This window comes from Scomber scombrus, chromosome 3 (genome assembly GCF_963691925.1).
Source record: "Scomber scombrus chromosome 3, fScoSco1.1, whole genome shotgun sequence".
Lineage (NCBI taxonomy): Eukaryota > Metazoa > Chordata > Actinopteri > Scombriformes > Scombridae > Scomber > Scomber scombrus.
This window is the reverse complement of record NC_084972.1, coordinates 11951811-11973042: the sequence shown is the minus strand read 5'-3', so window position 1 is coordinate 11973042 and position 21232 is coordinate 11951811. Positions and strand designations below refer to the sequence as shown.

The 21232-nt window shown below is 39.5% G+C and overlaps 3 protein-coding genes across 3 annotated transcripts in view; all 3 read right to left on the bottom strand.

Annotated features, from left to right (window-relative positions):
* LOC133977887 (paxillin-like) overlaps positions 1 to 2794 on the bottom strand; it is a 28120-nt gene extending 25326 nt beyond the window's left edge. The window contains exon 1 of the mRNA XM_062416186.1: positions 2626 to 2794. Within this exon, the coding sequence (XP_062272170.1) occupies positions 2626 to 2638 (13 nt within the window). The 5' untranslated portion in view covers positions 2639 to 2794. The remainder of the gene's footprint in view (positions 1 to 2625) is intronic.
* Positions 2795 to 14749: 11955 nt separating this feature from the next.
* On the bottom strand, positions 14750 to 16604 carry myl2a (myosin, light chain 2a, regulatory, cardiac, slow). The gene is made up of 6 exons (XM_062444906.1): positions 16503 to 16604; positions 15855 to 15930; positions 15524 to 15628; positions 15309 to 15387; positions 15080 to 15128; positions 14750 to 14854 (listed from the first exon to the last, which is right to left on the bottom strand). Exons 1-6 carry the CDS (start codon positions 16536 to 16538, stop codon positions 14750 to 14752), a joined length of 450 nt encoding a protein of 149 aa, XP_062300890.1. The 5' UTR covers positions 16539 to 16604.
* Positions 16605 to 21140: 4536 nt separating this feature from the next.
* The window catches only part of cita (citron rho-interacting serine/threonine kinase a), a 35632-nt gene continuing 35540 nt past the window's right edge, over positions 21141 to 21232 (bottom strand). Inside the window, exon 49 of the mRNA XM_062415571.1 lies at positions 21141 to 21164. Coding sequence (XP_062271555.1) covers positions 21141 to 21164 — 24 coding nt within the window. The remainder of the gene's footprint in view (positions 21165 to 21232) is intronic.

Sequence of the window (21232 nt, the reverse complement as noted above, 5' to 3'; positions counted from 1 at the left end):
CACAAATTTTAAGTCAAGTGGGTTGGGGCAATGTGGGAATAGTAAAGGTTGTATGAATATTAACAATATAAGTGAGGTAAAGGGAGCAAAGTGAAAGAGAGAGAGAAAGATGTCTATTAGTTAGTAGGTTTCAAGTAGCTGCTGGCTCAGGGCTTGAGAAGAGGGGCTCTTCTCTGCTAAAAATACATGTCGTTGTACTGGAGGTGGATGAATACCTTCACCGCCTCACGTCAAATCTGCTTAAAGTCGCTTCTTCCTCTCAGATCTCTGACTGCATTTGCATTTAACAATTTCAATGCAGAGCCAGACTTCAACATTTTCAATTTTCATTAACTGATGGAAGAAAACCAATGCTGGGGGCTGTGCACATTTCCCTCTGTGACTCCCATCCCAACACCATACCATGAATACAACACTGGTCTGTGGCCTACATTTCTCTAAGTTTGTGTGCCATATCTTTACAGGTCTCTGCTAAAATGATGACAGAATTTACAACCCTATGACATGGTAACTACACAGGGTTGTGTAACACTCTTTTTTAAGCAGCTACTTTAAGGAAAGCACTTCACCCACGTAAGCTGAGAAGGTATCCATAAATATTGACTGCATATAGAATGACCAATATTCTTAGTAGAGTCTTACCCGCGCCATGAAGATGTCAACCACAGAATTGGGTTTTGGCCCAAATCAAATACATCCAGGTTTTCTGCAGTAGGACAGCACGGTCAAATTTGAAAGAAAATGCTATACTGAAGTTGCTTTAAATTAGCTGCTTTGTAGTTTCTATAAACAAAGCAAGGACACATTGTATAGCTTTGCCGTGTCTGGAATAGCAATGAAGTGTCAACATACTGTAGAACAGAGCTGTATCCACCTGCAGCTCACAGAGGGTGGTTTTTGGATAGCTTTTGCAACACATTTATCATCTTTGACTTTACGAATGCATTCTGGTGTTATTTTAGCATCCGATGAACCCGACTCCTTGAGTGCACTTCACGGATGTCCTGCTAAACTTAACCTAATGGTTGCCGGGGTAAAACTACACAGAACACACATTATATGGCCAATGCTTGCAAATGAATACAAACATAAAAACCTCAAATCCTGTCAGCACTGTGCAAGCTGCATCTGTGTGTTTAATTACAGTGCACACTTTGACATGGCTCAGGAGGGGCCTGTGTTGTTGATTATCTAAATGATCCTGCTTTTTGAATAAACTTGTGAAACATCCCACAAGTAGGGCTGGGCGATTATGGCAAAAATCAAAATCACGATTAATTGAACTTTTAACCTCGATTACGATTAATGAACGATTATCTCCACCCTTGATGAACAATTATGTATTTTCACAGTTTCTTTTGTTTTGTATTTTACACTGCCCTCACACAATATTTTGTGATATTTTCGCACATGAGTATCTTAGGGAGTGAAAATAATGATGTTTTAAGGTGTGACGCTGTGGTTAATGTCTAGTTTAGGCACAAAACCCACTTGATTAGAACTATGAAAGATCAATGATCTCTGGAGACAAGTTTTCAAATACCTTAAAGATATGCAACCTTTACTGTCATGGCAACAGTGAACACCACGATTAATTGACATGAGCAAGATTAAGTCGATTAGAGTTTCTAAATGTCGGTTTCGATTATTTACTTGGTTAATTTCCCAGCCTTACCCACAAGGTTTGCAGCAGTCTCATTACAAACACTGCATACACTGTTAAACTGAAGCCAAAAGAGAAAGGATGGTTATCATGTGGTGTACAGCTTAAGGCAACTACTAAAATAATAGCAAATGAACAACAAACACCAAACACAAAACTGTACTAGCCTACACACCGTGCCTGTCACCAAAACCTGCCTCAGGCACTACATTTTCTCCTGTCACTAAGCGTGCCATAATTCACTGCGTTAACCTCATCTGTGCAGGCAGGAAGGCTGAGCAGCTCTCATGCATCAGTCTGCTACTGCATGTGTGAGCATCAGCTGAGACAAAGGCTGGAAAAGATCTGCTTTAAATGACTACAGGGGATCTGATGATCACACTGAAAAGCCCCCCCCCCTCCTCTCAGTAATGATTGTTTTCATCAGAGGTTTCACCACTGTTGCCATCCCACCTGCGTTAGGGGCAGTTCAATAGGTCGGCGTCTCATCAAATGTCAGGTGACCCATGGTTTAATGTGTATTGAGCATGAAAAAGTTACAGGAGCCCTCTAGTAGCTTATGTCGTGCCTGCTTGAGTCATGTGGAGGAATTGAGAGAGGAATAAATCGCCCCAGGATCATTGCCAGTGCAGCTGGACGGAGCACTGTACTCATACAAACACGTTTTGACGTTACAAATACTGACTAATCAAATGTGGCAAAGAGCCTGATGGCAACGCTGCCTTATATCAGCACGCGGGGCCTTTCTAAGCATGTGAGCTCGCGCTGCGCTCGCTCAGCTGAACTTAACCTACCTGGACGCATTTCCATTTCTGACCCAAACTAACAACTGTAGCTGTCGACCTCCTGAAAAACACACACACCTTTATTCGGTTAAATGTAGCCTACGTAAGCTCGCGCTAAGGGCACACAAGCACACACGCGCGCTGTTTTAATGTTGCGTTCACGGCGAGCCAACTTACCTAAATCATCCATGTTGGCCGGAAATCCTTCCAATGCCGAGAGCCGCACCGGTCCTGCTCTGTCGATCACAGCTGGACTGTAGCCGCCGATTCAGCGTCAAACCACCCAAAATCTCCGATCACGGATCTCCTGGCTCTGAATGTGGTGAAGTTCTCAAGTTCCTCTCCTGCTCGGCGAGTCTCAGGCACTCTCGCAAACACACACATACATACATACCCAGCGGCCCCCCTGGAGTCTCCAGCAGTCCACAATCCAGCCCCCTGCCTGCCCACCGGCCCCCAACACATAGGGACCGGCGACATCTAGTGGCAGAGGAGAGAGAAGCGAGGAGGAGATGAGAATTATGATAAAAAGAGAGAAAAGAAGAGGCTTTGGCTACATTGATGGACACAACATTCCTATCGCAGCTCCAACATGAAGGAGATTATATGAACGCCATCTCTAAAGAATTAATTTGCAGGTAAAAATAGTCTTCCAATCAAACTTTTATTTCACACTATTTCCACATCTTCCATCTAACAATATCATTTAATATAGGCCTAGTACAATTTCTCAGTTGTGCTAGACCTACTTTTTTTTATTTCTAATATTTCTGCATATATACAGTAGTATACCATCAGCAACTAGTTCAAACCCCGCCAGTGTTGCATCAGAAAAGCAATATTCTCCATAATTAAGTTATAATTAGTTGACTCGTTCTACCTGCTGGCCGTTAAAAGAAAATAGGTAGGCTAGATATGATAGACCCGTGGAAGACGGATTTCTCAAATTCACCTCCTATCAACGGTAACCAAAGAAAAGCAAAATATTGTGCATTTAAATTTACAAACGCTAGTTTGTGTTTATTTCATTCACGTAAGAATGTAAAAGTTAAAGTGACAATCATAAACTCAACGGATTACAACAGCATTTCTCCGACTATTTGAAAATGTTAAAGTAGTCATTTAAAGTTTTAATTATTTTTTTTTAAAAACCTAATACTATTACTATAAACTATTTGAAGCTTGCCAACTGTAAACACTAATTTGGTCTCCAGGCTGATCGCAGGTTGCTCGACAGAAATGACCAATTTTGGACAGAAAAAGTCGCGCAGTCTTTCCTGCCCGTTGCCAAGGTGATGCGTGACGGCATTTTCATAACAACTGGATACATTTTTTGGCGCGGCTCCATCATTTGCAATTCAGTGACGCAATTCCAGCTCTACAATATTTGGTTTTGAAATGTAACTTTAGATGGGACTTGCAAAAATGCACATTCACTGGTGGTGCAATCCAACAGCTCGAATAGCCTTTTTAAAATCATTGGCGCAAATTGGAGAAAAGCACAAGGTGAACTTCCATGAGAATACAACAGTTTATGAGCTGACTGATGAGATGGAACCCCACCAGCAAAACACCAGCAGAGAGGTTATTCAGGCTGGTTGCAAGCTCTGTGAGGAAAGGGGGAACAAAGAATATGAAGAGAAGTTGAGGTCCCCTAAACAGCACCAAAAGGAAACCCAGACTTTGTGCATGTGGCAAGACATAGAAGAGGTCAAGAATGTCTTTCAGCAAGAACAACAGGCCTGGCGGGAAGAAGAGAAGAGTTTGTTTGACTCGATCACTGGACTCACAAGGGACAAGGCAGCTCTACAGCAAGAGATGGACAGGATTATCAAAGAGGCAAAGATGCAATTAAAGGCCTTGTATGAAGAGATGGAGCTCCTGTTCAAGGAGAATGTGATCCTGAAAAAACAGAAGCATGCTGAGGAGAATGAAAAAGAGGCCATGCAAGTCAATGAAGCTCGTCAGGGAGAAATCCAGGAGGTTCAAATGTTGCTCCAAAATGAAAAACAGCAGAGTGACATGAATGAGGCATCAGCCAGGGCTCACACATGGGAGGACGCACTTACAAATCAGCTGGAGGAGATGGAAGCAGTTCACTGCTTTGACGAGATTCTTTTGGAGAAGCAAAAACAGGAGCTGGAAGCCCTCCGTGAAAAAGTAAGGGGGCTTGAGGATCTGCTGCAGTGGGCGAGGAACTTGTGTACGGAGCAGGGGGTGCAGGACTTGAGGAGTGCAGTAGACAGTCTGTCTATACGGCAGAGAATAGTTAGGATCTTCATTCCAAGATGGAGTAGGTGCTATACAAGTTCAGAGACGACAGTTGGGGTGGATTCTGAGGAACAGGCCCAGAGGAGGCCATCGTTATGTGAGAGGTTGGTCACTTTCTGCAGCTGTTGGGCAGAAGGAGGAGGAGGAATGTAGAAGGTGAGAGCTGGGATGTGGGATGTGTATGTTACATACATACATACATACATACATACATGCATGCATACATACATACATACATACATACATACATACATACATACATACATACATACATACATACATACATACATACATACATACATACATACATACCCTATGGGATATCACAATAAATCAATTTCAGATTTCTGCATTTTCAGCAGTACTTTGCAAATTATTCTTCTGTATGTTTTTCAGTTGACTACTTTGTCTGCACACCTTACGCCACAGAAACCACTCAAATGTTATGTAACTGATTTTTTTGTAACCAAAGTGTGCATCCTCTACAGGTGTGGATGCAGTCCTTTAAGTTGTGGGGCACATGACAGGGAAGAAAGTGGTTTACAGCAGATGCCATCTTTGACCTCAGAAACAGCCCTGTGAGTCTGTTTGTTGATGAATGGCATCTGCCATGTTACAATAAAAATTAAGCACACAGAAACAACTGAATTTTATTTTTATTATATTTATTTATTTGGCAATAATTTCAATACAACAGTGTATGATGAACTCTCTGGATTTCTTCTCGGCAACAAGGCTGCAAGTCTGACATACTGCACCCACACTTTCCATGATGGTTTAAGGAAGAACCCAACTTTAAGATATTTTGCCACTTGCTATTTTGAAGATAAAGATAATTTTATATATATGATTTTATAGATTTTGAAATAATAAATTCTTTTCCAACAATAAAACATAATAACAATAAAATAGTGAAAAACTTTGACAATATTACAGTTTAGTTTCCAGCTTCTTTATGAATGCATTTCAGCTCACAGCTTCCTTAGATAATCCAGTTCAGTTTCAAATTCTAGCAGTTCATTTCACATTTCTGTATTTTCAGCAATGCTTTGCAACTCTCAGCTCTTTAATGCCTTTCCTGTTCCAGTGCAGCAATTCAGTTAATCTGTGTGATATTAAAACAAAGTATTTCTGCTTTCAGCCTTTTCAGACAATTTATTTCAACTTCTTGCTTTGACCGTATTAAAGTTTGGCCATCAGCATTTCTAACAATGTATTTAAACTCTTAGCTTCTGTGAGTAATGCATCTTCAAATTCTGCCAGTTTTACATTTCAGCTTCCAGGTTTTTCAGCAGTCCAGTGCATTTGAGCTCACAGCTTTTTCAAACTAAATTCATTGCCAATTTCTGCATTTCAGCAATACTTTGCTTTGTTTTTTTCTTTTTGTTCTGTTTTCTTTTTGTTGTTGTCGTGTTTTGTGAAATGTTGATTCATTGCACTATATTGAAGTGTTGCTAATATTTTGCCCTTCTTGGGTGGACAAAATATTGGGAACACTTTTCAAGAGTGTATGACGAAAGTTTCTATACAATGGGCAAAGTGTAAATATAGACATTAGAAAAATATTAGGAACATATTCTCTGAAAATGGAACAAACTGACTTCATATATTACTCACAGTCCTGTATGCTACACCTGAGAGACATCTGCAAATTAAGTTATTAAATCTATACAAGAGTATTATTTTTCTGTCAGTTTTGTTTGACCTGATTGAAGACATGACCAACTGTATAGTGTGGGTCAAAAGTCTTCTGTATTGTTTTACAAAGTAGAAAATCGTAAAAATGAAAGAAAAATGTTGAATGACTATGTGTGTCCAAACTTTTAGCTGTCACTGTATGTTCTGTGGGTTTCTAGAAAGTCTGCTCAGAACATATCAGAACTCCAACCAACCTGAAATTGACTGTAAAATACAGCGACCTCTTCAATAGTTAGGATATAAAATATAATATATAAAATAACAAAATCTTACATTGGGAAAAAAATAGATAGACCAGAGAAGAGTAAAATAAAGCAGTTGAAAATCTAATTGAAACGTACATACACACACACACACACACACACACACACACACACACACACACACACACACACACACACACACACACACACACACACACTGACACTTAATCTGTCGGCACTTACAGACACACTCAGCACAAATCGACAGTTTCCACAGAAGATTCATCCATCATTACTCAGTATATATAGACTAAATGCCACTTGAGCACTGTATTAAATCTCAATATAAACATCTGTGAGAGAGTGTTAATTGCACACTCAGCACGTTGTAAAATGCGTCTCTTGACACATAATTGGTGTAATATTCTTTTAATCTTCCTGCAGGGACTTACAGTGTGAGGAGCACTGCAGTGACATTATTATGACCTTATTATGGCCTAACAGCTATTTCTAATCTATAACCTGACAATTAGATTTCTGTTAAAACTATCATCTCTAGCTTGATAATATTTATCAGGCTGCTGTCTAAGAATTACTCGATAATTCAGATTTATTGGGCCAGTTACATTTGATTGTGACTGTTGGGTGAGCATTCAGCAGTCCCTCCTTCCCCAATTTGGTTTATTTAATTTGTCCTGGATGGCCACTAGAGGGTAGTCATGTAGTTTCAGTGAGACAAGTTGTCCCACCACTTATGCACTTATGCATATTTTGGTTCCCCATTTAATATGATTCCAGCATGATCTTATCTCTTGTGCTCGCAGTTATGTTGCTTTGAAAATGTTTTTGGGTAAACTGTTGAAAAACAATTAAATAAATGCTAATCTTGTAATAACCCAGCAAATAAACAGTAATATGAAAACACACTCTTTTAGAATGTTTTTATATGAAACTCATTAAAGTCATTATGTTGCCTAGAGTCGTTACATTATGAAAGATAGCCACCAAGTACTGTAGAAAAATGAAGATCAATCAATGAAAAATATCTTTCTTCTGAGTAAAATAGTGTCTGAACTACTGCTGCTTCAAAGAGGATTTTATCTCACATTTAGCAGGTAGGTCACACACAAATGTAAATCCCAAAATATGTGGAGTCATGTTTGAACTAATACCTTCATTGTATTGTCTTGTCTTTAGATCAAAATGGCAGCAGGGTTACTTGATGAGCAATACAACAACATCATGGAGGAAAATGATCAATATAAGCAGCTCATCAATCAGGAGAAAGATAATTTGGTCTCTCTGGACATGGAGGTAAAGTATAAACACACATGTACTGTAGCCTACTTATGCTGGGCTACAGTAAGTTCGGTCATCTTAAGTCTTTGGCCTAAAATCAAATGGGTATTTAGTGTGTGCCACTACTACACTTCTGTCTTTTATTATTATTATCCGTGTTGTGTTTCTTGCTATTTGTAACACTTTTATTAATGAGATATGTAATGATACCACCATTTTTTTTAATAGAGTATTTAAGGATAGAAGGTGAAGGAAATGTGTTATGTGTAATTTTGGGATGTATAAATAAAACTGACCTACGACCTGATTCGGCCCATTGAGTAAACAGAGTAGAAATAGTGGTTCCATCATTGTAGTGTTGCACTGTGTAGTGAAGTAAAATGAAAGTGAACACCTTAAATGTGTCAGAGAAGTAAACAAATACAAATGTGTCACTGTCTACATGGTTACAGACTGCACCATATGTATTGTGTCTTCTTCCTGTGTCACACCAGATAACTGCAGCAGAGACCAGGATTCAGGAAAAGTTGACAGTCCCAGGTGGCATCCTTAAACATGAAGGGAAACACCGCCGCCACAGGAAACAAATCCGCATCTTGGAAAACAAACTCAACCAGGTATTATGAAACCACATAATCCTGACTTGCCTAAAACCATGACTTTATCACACACCTTGATGCTACAATTGCAGCTTTATTCCAATATGTCAGTGTCTTAAAGGAATAGTGATACATTTACACTTATTTGCTTTCTTGGCAAGAGTTAGATGAGAAGATTGATACCACTCTCACATTTGTCTATTTGGTGTAAAGCTTAGTATAAAACTGGAAGCACAAGACAGCAGGCTGTCACTGCACACAGCCAACACATAGTCCAGCAGCCCCCTCTAAAACCACAACTTCTGTTTTTATACTTTGGTTAAACAAATGTGGTATGACATTTAGAATTTTAAAAGTGCTGGTAAGTTGACCTTTTTAAAAGCTTTGAACAGAACCAGACTGGCTGTCCCTTCCCCCCACTCTGTAGCTCCTGGCTATTGCTTTATATTACTTTTTTCACTCAAACACAAACAACCAACAACTCACTGTGGATCTGCAGCTCATTTTGCAAATGTTTACATATATACTCAATTCAAATCTCTTTAGTTTATGTTCAAAAACTAATATGAATTCAGATAGCCCACTGAAACCTCTCCTGTAGCATTTGTAGATTACACTGCAGTATGCCCTATAGACACATATTCTGTAATGAAAAGTTTGTTCACACAATGAACACATTTCTTACACTAGTGAAAAAACTTAAAACACTGCCATAAACAGATCATAATGTGTTGCCTATTATTAAGGTTGAATTTGTTTAATTTATTTTTTTAATCTCAGTGTAATCTGATGAACACTTAAATTGTCAGCTAAAATCCAGTGTTAGTGTCTACCGGAAGAATTTGCTTTTATGTTTAATCAAACATCATACATGTAACATTAAAAAAACTGTAAACTGAGGTATCAATCCTTGCATCTAACTCTCAGCAAAATGGGGGAGTGCATTTCTCAGAATATCAACCCATTTCAGTAACTCATTTAAATGCTCAGACATTAAGTCTTAATGCCTAAAACAGATTTGAGGTGATGCTAAATTCTGTGGTATATGTTACCTGAAAATTATGAACTTGAATTCTTCCCTGATCTTCTATAGGAAACTGTTAAGTTTGATGAGATGCTATGCAGCAACATGGATTACTATAAAGAAATTGCTCACCTGCTGCAGCAGAAGGGCACAGTATGCAATATCGAAGAGAAATTTAACAGTCAGCTGGCCACACAGCAAGGCATAATGGAGAAACTCACAGAGAACTCCACCCTCGCCTTCCATCAGAGGTGAACTGGCAAGTTTGGATGCATGTGGACAACTTTAACTAGTGTATAGGTAGGATAGCGCCATAATATTTTGTATGTTTGTGTGTGTGCGCATACTACAGGTCAGAGGCAGAGACTCGAATGAAGGAGTTAGAGGTGAGGGAGAGCATTGAGATGGAAACCAAAAGAAAGATGCAACAGCTGAAGATTGTCATCGTCCATGACACCAAACTGCACAGCTTCATGGAGAAGAAGTTCCAGGAAATTATTCCTTTAAAAGAGGACGAAGACTCCAAGATAAGAAGTATAATATGCCACAGGGATCCAGTATAATCATGTCACATACAAGAATAGCATCTTAGTCTTCATCATTACACTGAGCAAACATATGTCATTTAATGTAGTTGTTTTTTAAGAGATATAAACTCATTACCTAAAAGTTTTTATTCCATTGGTGCAGAGAAGCAGCAGCAATGTGAGAGTGGAGTTAAGAGGCTGGAGATGTACATGCAGGGACATAGTACGCTGGTGGAGGTCACTGGTGAAAAGGAGCTGTGTCAGATAGGCCAGTCATTTATTCAGAACGAGCGGAAGAATTTTGCTCTTATCAACTATATCAATGAGCTCCACAACAGAAGGAACGTGCTGAAGAGTGGCACAGACACGTTGAAGGCATGTTAGATATCCTGTGAAGTGTCTGGTGGCCCAGAAATACACAGATGTATGTTTTATTCATGAGCATGTGTTTGTGTCCATCAGAGCGACATTCTGTTTCTTGAACAAGAAAACAACAGACATGATGAGCAGAGTGAGGGCCATTTGAAGGATTTAGAGGTGAGCCACACACACACACACACACACACACACACACACACACACACACACACACACACACACACACACACACACACACACACACACACACACACACACACACACACACACACACACACACAACAACAACAACATCATCTCATATAGTTATTTTTTAATGTCAGGTAGCTGATGAGAAGTTGGACTCAAGGTGTTCCCTAGCAACACAAGTCCAGTAAAATGGTCTAAACTGAAAGCTCTGCTTCTGTTTGATTAAAATCTAACATTATCCACTCTTGTTTGATAAGAGAAAGAGGAGATTAGAGAATTTTCTCACTGACTTATCTAAAAACTTAAAATGTATCAAATGTGGAGAGGTTTCTACTCTCCACATTTTTGGATGCAACGTCTATTGGTATGTGTATCTATTGGTATTGGTATTATATGTGATCTATTGGTTTGGCCCCAGAGTTCAATTAGTGCATTGCTGCCACGTATCTGGATGTATGACGTCTCTTTTCATTCTTACAGAATTCAATTTTAGTGTTTATTTACTTGTTTTACAAAGCAGAGCATGGTTTACCTCCTACCTGTATTTCTGAGCTCCTACAACTAAATAATCACAGTGCAGTCAGTCCTCTGATCCATAACTCTGTCTAAAAGAGGTAACAGAGAGTTCAGACCCCAATGAATGGAGCAACATGACATTACAAAGTTACTGTATATACTTGAAATGTTAAGTTTGTTCATTTCCCCTTTAAGTTCCTGTTGTACTAGCTGGTAATTGTGACTGACTGTGACTTAAATCTGTGTGTTTTGGATAATCAAATAAATAAATAAATGCATTCACTGTTCCTCATTGTGTGTTATTATGAGACAAAAGAAATGGGCTCTCATTAAGACTTATTGTCTATTTAAAATGCTGTATATCCCAATGCTGGTAATGTCTCTTCATGGCAAGGTTTTTCTCTAGATATATTTTCAAGATATATGTTTATACTTCATGTACAGGTAAAATGACCTTGGATCTTAAAAAATCTGATAAAGCTGCATTATCTTTTTCTTCCTGTATCTTTCTGGGCTATAGTCTGAGTCAGAGAAGCACAGCTGCCTGGCGGACTCTCTGGAGAAGCAGTGGGCTCTGGTTCAGGGGGCTCTGGACCAGCTAAAGACTGCCATCACTGGCCTTGTCAGTGAGATAATGCATGCAGATGTTATTGTCACTTTTGACAACATCGCACACTTCACGAGTAGGTGGAATTGATTCACTTCATTTTGGAGGCATAGATGAATTTTTAATTACATTAAAATAGATGCTATTACTGTATATTGGTGTTTTCAGCTAAGTAAAACAAATCAGATTTTAAGTGAAAAATGTCTGATTTAACCTGTCAGTGTAGTACAAACCCTGTTTCTTACCCAGTTTTGTGTAACTTCTCAATCCTGTTGTCACTTTCTCTCAACTTCAGGTATCCTTGAGGACAGTATTACTGACCGCCTGATCCAGACCAACAATTTGGAAGATGAGCAGATGGGGTTGCATCCTCAAAACCTGCTGCTAGCCAATTCTGACTTGTTACCAGGTAAGAAACACTTACTCTTTAACTCCTGCAGGGAAACAGTGAGATAAGATTTCAAGAAGACTGAAGAACTGTAATATTCCTCTTGACCAAAACTAATAATATATTTAATTTTTTTAAAGTATAAACTGTGTGCTACATTTGTTACAGAAGGTGAGGCAGCTGTGGACTCCGGCAGGTCTCCTGCTCTCTCGCTCAAGTCTGCCCGATCAGACTAAGAATGGTGCCATCAAATAGCCTCTTCCACACTTGTGATGCAAATAAACACATTTGAGCATCGATTGCTGGTTCTTTACTCTATGTAGAACATGGTTTGTTGAAAAGTATTTTTTAATTTTTTAAACAACAATCAATTTGATCTCCTTAATAGGTCTTTATAGTTCGTTGTTAGTAACAGTTGCCAACACATCAAATGGATATCAAGCTACATTAGTGCTTCTGGCCACCAGACAAATATAAATCCAATATTCACTCCTATTTACTCCCTTCAGCTTTGTTCATGTCATCTAACATCTCCTGAGGAAAGTATGTGGCTCTTAAACTGGCAGTTGGTCCACTGTGTTTATCAGCCAGTTGCTAACTTTGTGTGCAGTTTGCTGCTGGGTGGGGAACACATAGTAGGTTAGGGTTAGACTGCCTGCTGTATGTGGAGCAAGTGGCAACTAACTAGGCTTGAAACTGAAGTCAAAGCAGAAGTGTCCTTAAGTGCAAGTTCAGTGCAGAAGTGCCTTAACATGCAATGCCACCAATGGCCACTAGATGCTGGTTGCAAAAAATCCCAGTCTCCTACTGAATCCCATTCAAAAATCATCTACCTCTCTCTAGACACACACTAATTTTTTTCAGTAAGCTATTATCGGCTTAATCACTAAATGTGAACACTCGTAAGTGTGCTAGAGGTCATTTTAGAAATTATAGCTCAGTTAATAAGATATGTCTGATTTGTGGGTATTGATTGACAGTTGTAATTGACAGTTCACTCACCTGTTGTTGCAATATATCATGAACTTTAATGTTACTTGATTATGACAGCTGTCAGCACAGTTTAGCTGAAGTAGCTCACATTAGCCCAGCGTTTCCAGTGAGCACGTATTCTCTTCCGTCCGAGGGTGTGTTTCCAGAGCATAAAAGGCAGCACCCCGCTCTCCTTATTTGGAAGGTCCTGGCTCCAAATGGAAAACATGGACCCAAGCATGAGCAGCAACTCTGGGCTTCAAACTGGCTCCAGTCTTATACAGTTTATGAAATCAAAACTATGAGCTAAAGTGCTTTTGTAGAGCTGAAGGAAACTGGGTGATAATTCTCAAATGATCTATCCTCAAATTACTGCTTTCACATTACACAATCAGTTGATCTGATGTTAAGATAAAAAAAAACTATTGATGCTTCAAGGGAACGGTAAGTCATCTGTGCCATCAAGTACAACTGAGCTTAAAGGGACAATGTGCTATTTTTTCCCTCAGTGGCCACAGTCTGTTCTCAGAGAGGACACATGATGTGATCTCAAATGTCCGAGTTGATCCCAGCACATTATCTTTCACCACTCCCTACATTTCTCCTCCCCTCTCCAGAAGACTTTAGTCCGGGGTTGTTAAGTCAGTCCCCCCCTACCCTTTGCGCCCCAGCTAGAACAACCAGGGATTTTCACCCCCCACTGCCAAGGTCTGGCAAGTGGGTCGGGTACTGTATAAGAGTGATGAGGATCACTTGGTGCCTGCTGCCCTGCTCCACAGTATAACATTACCCTCCTCACAGCACTAAAATAACAACAGGGCTTTGTCTCACTAAAGCCCTCTGTTTCGGTAGCCAAACATTTCTCTTTGTGCACACAATATACGCATGTCCTACTCTGTGCATGTGTGCGCCTCTGTTTATTTGAGCACATACACAGACAATGCCGCACACATGTTTCAGATTAATCTCTTTGGGATTTCAGAGGACCACCAACCGTGCATCCGCTATTCTCAAGTACACACATTCACTACCTAACATGGAATTAAAAGAGTAGCTGATATAGCCATGCATTCAAGCAGTAATCCTCTGATCCTATAAACGTCAGGACCACTCACAGGAGTATAAGCTCTTTTTACCTAGAGTCTATACAAGGGCTGTTAGGGTTTTGTTCCCCTCATTGTCTTGTTGGGGAATCTTTTGATAAATTGCATAAATATCAGAATGAGAAATCAGGCTAATAACTATCTTTGAAATCTTTTATTCGCCGAACATGTACAGACCTATCAAATGGATATTTTCTATGAGAAAAAAAAAATAGGCAAAGTGTGTAGTCTGTACAAAACTACTAAGGAAAATAATTAGTTTCAGGTCAATGTGGAAACATACTGAAAGCAAGACAGTTCACTATGTTGCTGATGCCATCTGTCCATTTTTCGGGATCTGGAAGAAAAAACTATGTCTTGATCTTCTTGTGCTCTTAAGTGAGCACGGTACAGAGACAATGCTGCCAACATAAAAGCTGCATGAATAAACCACAGTCCATATATCTCCTCCAGAGGCAGGGGGCATTCAGAGTCATGTACAGGCGAGAGACGGACTTTCTACCACACAGACACACTAACAAAATGGTTCACTCCTGGTCCTTTTCCTCTCCGTGGGTAATGACGTGAACCAGGTTCTTGTAGTCCAGATTTCCTGCCACATCTGGAGGGAAAGCAGCGAACATCTGCTCCATCTAAACAACAAAAAAGCAGATAGCACATTTGTCAGATTTTGTGCCCCTCGCAAAAAAACATCTCGGTGTGGATGAATAGGTGTGATGATGATTCACTCAGGGATTTTTTTTGTGTGAAAATGTGGTATGATGTGGATGTAGATGATCGTCATGATGACGTGCTTTTCAGTCTCACCCACACACAGGCAATAATGATAATTAGTGTAAAAAAGAACTGCAGTGTACCTCTTCAGGGGAGAATCGGTCTGCTTGTGTTGTCAGCATCTGTGTCACACTGAAAAGGGAAGAGAAAACATTTGATGAGATAGGGAGGCCTACATTCACACGAGGAGGAAATGTAAAGGTCATAATGCTCTCCACTCATTGTGGATTTGACTGAAAGCCGACACTTTCTCCGATGAATGTTGCATAGATCCGGTGTGATGTGTGAAGTAGAGTCTGTCAGGCCACTTACTAGTCCTTCCTCAGCGAACCTTTCCCCTCAGGGTCAAAGACTTTAAATGCATTGAGGATGGTCTCTTCTGGATCAGCGCCTGGATACATACAAAATAAAGCCATTACACTTCCTGCAACATATTTAAAACTAAACTTAAGAGTCTGCTTTTATGATATATATATATATATATATATATATTTTTTAAAAAAAATCTTTAGCCTGTGTGATCTTACCTTTCAGCTTCTCACCAAACATGGTGAGGAAGACAGTAAAGTTGACTGGACCAGGAGCCTCTTTGAGCATCTCATCAATCTCTTCCTGTTTCACATTCAGGCGTCCTGTGACACCAAACATTTACCATTAACATACAACATCAGTAGTCAGCAGATACAGTCAAGAAAAACATGTTAAATGTTAACAACTGTTGATCTAGGATCTGTTTTAAGTTTTGGGTCATGATTTAATCACGAAAATACTGCAATGTTCTATCTGCTACCACACTGAAGGCAAAATACTAATTTGACATGGTTTTAACACTTTTATATATAAGTGATGACAACACACCTAGAGCAGCAAAAGTGTCTCTAAGGTCGTTCTTGTCGATGAAGCCATCTCTGTTCTGGTCCATGATAGTGAAGGCCTGAGGTCAGAACAAAAGAGAAGGTGAAACACGTCCAAATGAGTATCTCTGCCTTAAGAAGCCACAGTTGTGAATAGATTTCTTTTACATGCTTTCAGCCAACAGGAAAAAACAAAGCCCCTGTCACAGCCTCTAATTAATGTTTCTGCGTTCCATCTTTATAGATGAGCACTGTTAAGTATTTATAACCTGCGAGTTCCCAGAGGTTTAGACCGGCATCCAGGGCATGCCCAGCAGTTTATCTGCAGCCTAATCACTGATGACACAGTCTGGATGTCTGGGCACCACTGACCCTCATACCAAAATACCACAAGCATCACTGCTGCCGAGCGAGGCACAGGAAAACAGACAGGTGGGCATATTATGACCATGAACAATGGAAAGACCGAGGAGAACAAAACGGGAAGAAGAAATAGAGACCTCAGTGTGTGTCACTCTATGTTTTTAAGACAGTAACACTTAATCGTATCATAATACTGTGAGCTAATATTCATACATTTCCACAAACCTCATGTCTCCCTCAGCCGCAAAATCTAAACTAGTGAAATAAAAATTGGTTTGTCAGCACTCACCTCTTTGAATTCCTGGATCTGGGCCTGCTCAAACATGGAGAACACGTTGGAGTTGGCTCCTTCTGCTGCCCTCTTCTTGGCTTTCTTGGGGGACTTTTGAAAAATTATATAAACACTTAAAGCTACTTAAAATAAAGTTACAGACATGTCAAGATGTTAATAAAATGACTTCATGATAGACAATGTTGGTAAAAAGGTGTAAAAGGCTTTTGTGCAATAACATAAACATTACACTAAATCATATGTATAGAACACTAGATTTAGCAACATTACCATCTACCTTTCCTTTAAAACTCCTTAAGAAATTGTTTTTTTTGTCATTTATAGTTGCACTCAAGGTATCCTGCAAACAGCTGTGTTTAATGTCAGGTGAGAAGATAGTAAAAAAGAAACTTGCTATGGATAGTTACTTTCCATGCAAAGATGGTGTCATGTTTACTTGGTATTGTAGCCTGTGAACCTGAGAATTATCTCTGAAAATGTATAAAATATTTTTTTTTAAAAAGGTTTAAGTGATATACAGATAGGAGAAAATAATGATTTCAGCAAGCTGCAGCATCCTTGAAGTCAAAATAAATAAATAAATATTTCAGACTCACCATGGTTGAGCAGCTGGGAGGTCAGACCAACAATGATGTCAGTGAACAATGGGGAGATAGTGGGTGGCCTTTTGTAGCCCCAAAGCTCAGCTCCACTGGATGATATTTATAAACTATGTCCTCTTTAGGAAGTGACAGGTAAATGATGCTTTGACACACACTTCATACAGCGCATACAGTATTGCTTGCTGGCAAAAAGTGTGTGCACATGCACAAACCCCCCCCCCCACCACCACCTCTGTAGTAGCCAATCACCCTGTGTTGTCATGACTGACATTGGACACACAGAAGAGAATAACTGGTTTAGAATATCAAGAGCAGACTGAAGGTTAAAGAAATTAATCACTTTAAGAACCCCTGTGTTCACAGACTGTTGTCTTGACTATCTAAACCATAGAGAGTAATGTTATGTAGTAAATGAAAGTGATGTCTTAAAATACAGGCAAAAGGAAGAGTATGAGATCTCCTGGATTGGTTGGTGTGCGGTATGATTTCTCTTAGTGTAAATGATAAGAAAAATAGAGGCCAGACCACCACCACAGTTGGGATAAAGCCTCAAAACAGCACAATAAAGCAGTTTTCTTCTTGGTGACGAATTGATTTGACCTCTGAAATACCACTGAGAGTTGGTCACCACATTCTGAACACCAGAAAGGAACACCATCTGAAATCTGTAAAACAGATCATCACGATCATTCAAAGTGGGTTTAAAATTGAGAGATCCAGTCTCATCTTTAAACAATGTACAATTTAATGTCTAAGATAATGTTAAAGCTAGGAGGATCCTGAAAATTACGACTGAATACTGTACGTTGTTTTAATTACCACCTTCACCACTTACACTTCACCAACAAAAACCGTAACGTTTCGACTTATGCACACAATTGTGTCTTGTATTTATTTGATACAAGGTGTGATGAGATGTGTGGAAGTCACCAGCTTATTATGTCTGATTTATAGACCTGTCAGGACTGCGTTACCACCAACCGTAGTCACATTTCTCACATGCTTCTTCACATGTTTGGCGCTGGCAAACTTTTCCCTGACAATGGCCTTGCTATAGCAAGTAAATGCACCCATTGACACGCCAATGAAATGTATGACTGGAAACCTTCCCACCACCACCACTGTCATCTTCTCTAAGCGGAGCCAAAAGCAACCAAGCACCTGGAGCAAGCAGCAGGATGATCTACAACGAGATTGCAAAGAGGAAACAGGCCAAGGGAGGAGTAGCACCTTGGGATTACAAAGGAGGTCTATGATCTACTTTGTACTGGGGTGTTAGCACTAAAGAGCTTGTGAAACCAAGCTCACTGATGTCAACAGCAGTAGGTGCGACATACTCAAGTTTGACACACAACTTACAATGTGCTGCACCATTAACAGCTCCTTAAGTATCACTTGTGGTTCCCAGGTCAAGAAAGTGACAGTCTGTGAGAATGAGCTGAATGGGTCGGGGGTGAGGAGGTGAACCCCCATGTGTGCAATCTATATAGAGGGACACGCTGAAAGCCTCCCTGCTCTTGCTCCGCTCATAGTCAAATAAAATACAGTTGATGACCCAACAGCATATGTCACGGTTGTCATCTCACAGCATAGTGTGGATGAGGAGGTCAGAATTAGCTAAGTTATTGTTAGCCTAAGGGGCTATTGTTGAAAACTTGTCTCCTTCAGCTCCTCCGTTTGTGATCCGAGCAGCCGTTGCAGCTACTGTCACTGGTATGACAGGCCTCTGTTGCACAGACTGAGCACTGGGATAGACATTTATAAATAGACTAACCTCTTCCAACACAATGGACATGAACAAATGGTCATTTCACTAGCAGTCTCCAATGTGAGTGGTGATTAGAAAGCACGCAACAGCAGGGAAATGGTCTGCTCACAGGCATACGAGGGCGCAACATAAGGGAGGCAAGTTAGAAGTGAAAGACAATGGTTATAATATTTAATATTCTGTGACAAAATCTCTACAGGGAACGCTAATAAAACATTTGTTAGCAGACATCAATATCATATCCAGCGTTACAGCATTATGATTCAAGATCATGTGAAAAGAAATAAAAATTAAAAAGAATATAAAAATAAAATAAAACAGAATGGCTAACCCTTTTTTGTATTGACGTCTATAGAGAGCAGTAGAAAACTTGTGCAATCTGTAGCATTGGGTGCTTTGTTGAACATTTGTGACCAATGAATCAGTCTTGGCTTAAATACATTCAGGAAGATTTTTAGATTGAAAACGAACCACCATTGCTTCAGAAAATTGTTCAGAAAGAAAGAGAAGAATCTTCCTATTGAGCGCCCTAAAGTTAACTGACACACTGGGCAGGTTAAGATACAGCATCTAATCTGTGTATATTCTAAACATAACTAAAAAGCACAAAATGTTCCCTTTCTAGAGATTAAATTATGATATATAGAATAAAATCTGATCAATCAGTCAAAGTGTAAGCACCTTGACAGTAAAAGCCAAACAATTCATTTGGATGGATTTCAGTGTTGGACTGGGCGATAATTAAGCCAAGAGTGGCTTAATAAAAGAACAAAAAGTAGAGATTTAGTCATCATAATTGAATGAATTTACTATGCAAATATGAATAATTAAAACAAAGGAGATGTTATTTACGTGCTTCGTTGTTAAATTGTAGAATAAAAATATAACCCAAATGAGGCAGAAGCAGAATACAACACTCCGTTTCATTTCAGATATACATATCCATGCCATTTACGAATCAGGAAAAAAAACAAGAAACAAAGATTATTTTCATCTTCACCTTGAACAATTTGGGTTATATACAATATTAGGGACATTGTACAAAAAGAAATGCTCAAGTACTATGTTTTAAGCTTCAAACATGATCTTTTTTTTCTCCTCCTCTCATATAATTCAGGATTGAGGTTTGCCTTTGACAGATGGAAGTGCATACACGAGTTGGATCCAGATACAATCACTCACTTGATAAAGGACATTTGGACATATTAAAAGAATACTTATTGGACATTCAAGAGGACAAGTAGCTAATCACTTTTTTTTTTCTTTAACAAAAATAGACTTGGCTTATCCAGCCTTGAAATTCCTTCTCAATATATAGAAAATTATGTCTTGTCTATTTACAGTCAGATAGCGTTCTAAAGGATTAGAAAGGTCCTGCTCCATTGCTGCTGGGGATTATGGGTAGTGCAGTTTTAGTGTCAACCTATCTAAAGGGTGGACAATCATCTGGTTTGTGGTTCTACAGGGCAGGGAGGCATTATATATTTCAATTTCATTTGAATTTGTTTGTGCTCCAGCCAAGTCCTGTCACTGTAACAAACCCAAGTCTCAACAGAGGACTGAGATTAGCAGAATGATTGTAATTAGCTGATAATGATTGTGTGTTGACATGTCAGCGCAGGGCTGGAGCCACAAGTACTTTGACATGTACAGTACTCCGGCCCTGTTCTGGAGCTACTGTGGACAGAGTGGAGCGTGGGAAGGAGCTAGTGTTTATACGGTAACTACTTTGAGTGAACTTCGGCCATTTTCACGAGTGACTGATTTTGTAAATATTTAGGCATTGATTGTAAAATAAAGTTGCTACAGCTGTGCTTACCTATCGTAGTCACTACTGTCTGAAGTGAACTGAAGCCTGAAGCGAGCGAAACCCACTGAGGTCAGGTCTGAAGTTTAGAACTCATATCCTTTTTTTTGGAGAATCTAATCAAATACAGAACAACTACTCAAATATGTCGCAAAAAACCCTGCTCAAAAAGTTGTTAATATGGCATTTTGTTGACCTTTATTGACTTGGGTCAGTTCATGGAGAAAAACAACCTGATTCTAATGACATCTATTTATTTCTCTCTTTCTCGTTCTCTCTCTTCTGACAGCTACAGTTTTTTTCCTCTGTGGGTTTGTCTGCTTAGATGTCAGGCAAAACAGATGTGTGGCAGTGTTTCATCATGAGTTGGTGACTTTCTCACTGGTTCTCTGCTCCCTTGCTTCCCTTTCAAAAGGTGTGTTTTTCTGTCCATGCTAGGTAAGTGGCTCTGCTGTCTCTCAAACAGATGATTGGTCCCATACCTGTAAAATAAAGTCAAGAAAATACAGACAGTCAAATACACACAAGGTAAGGACAAACAGTTATTATC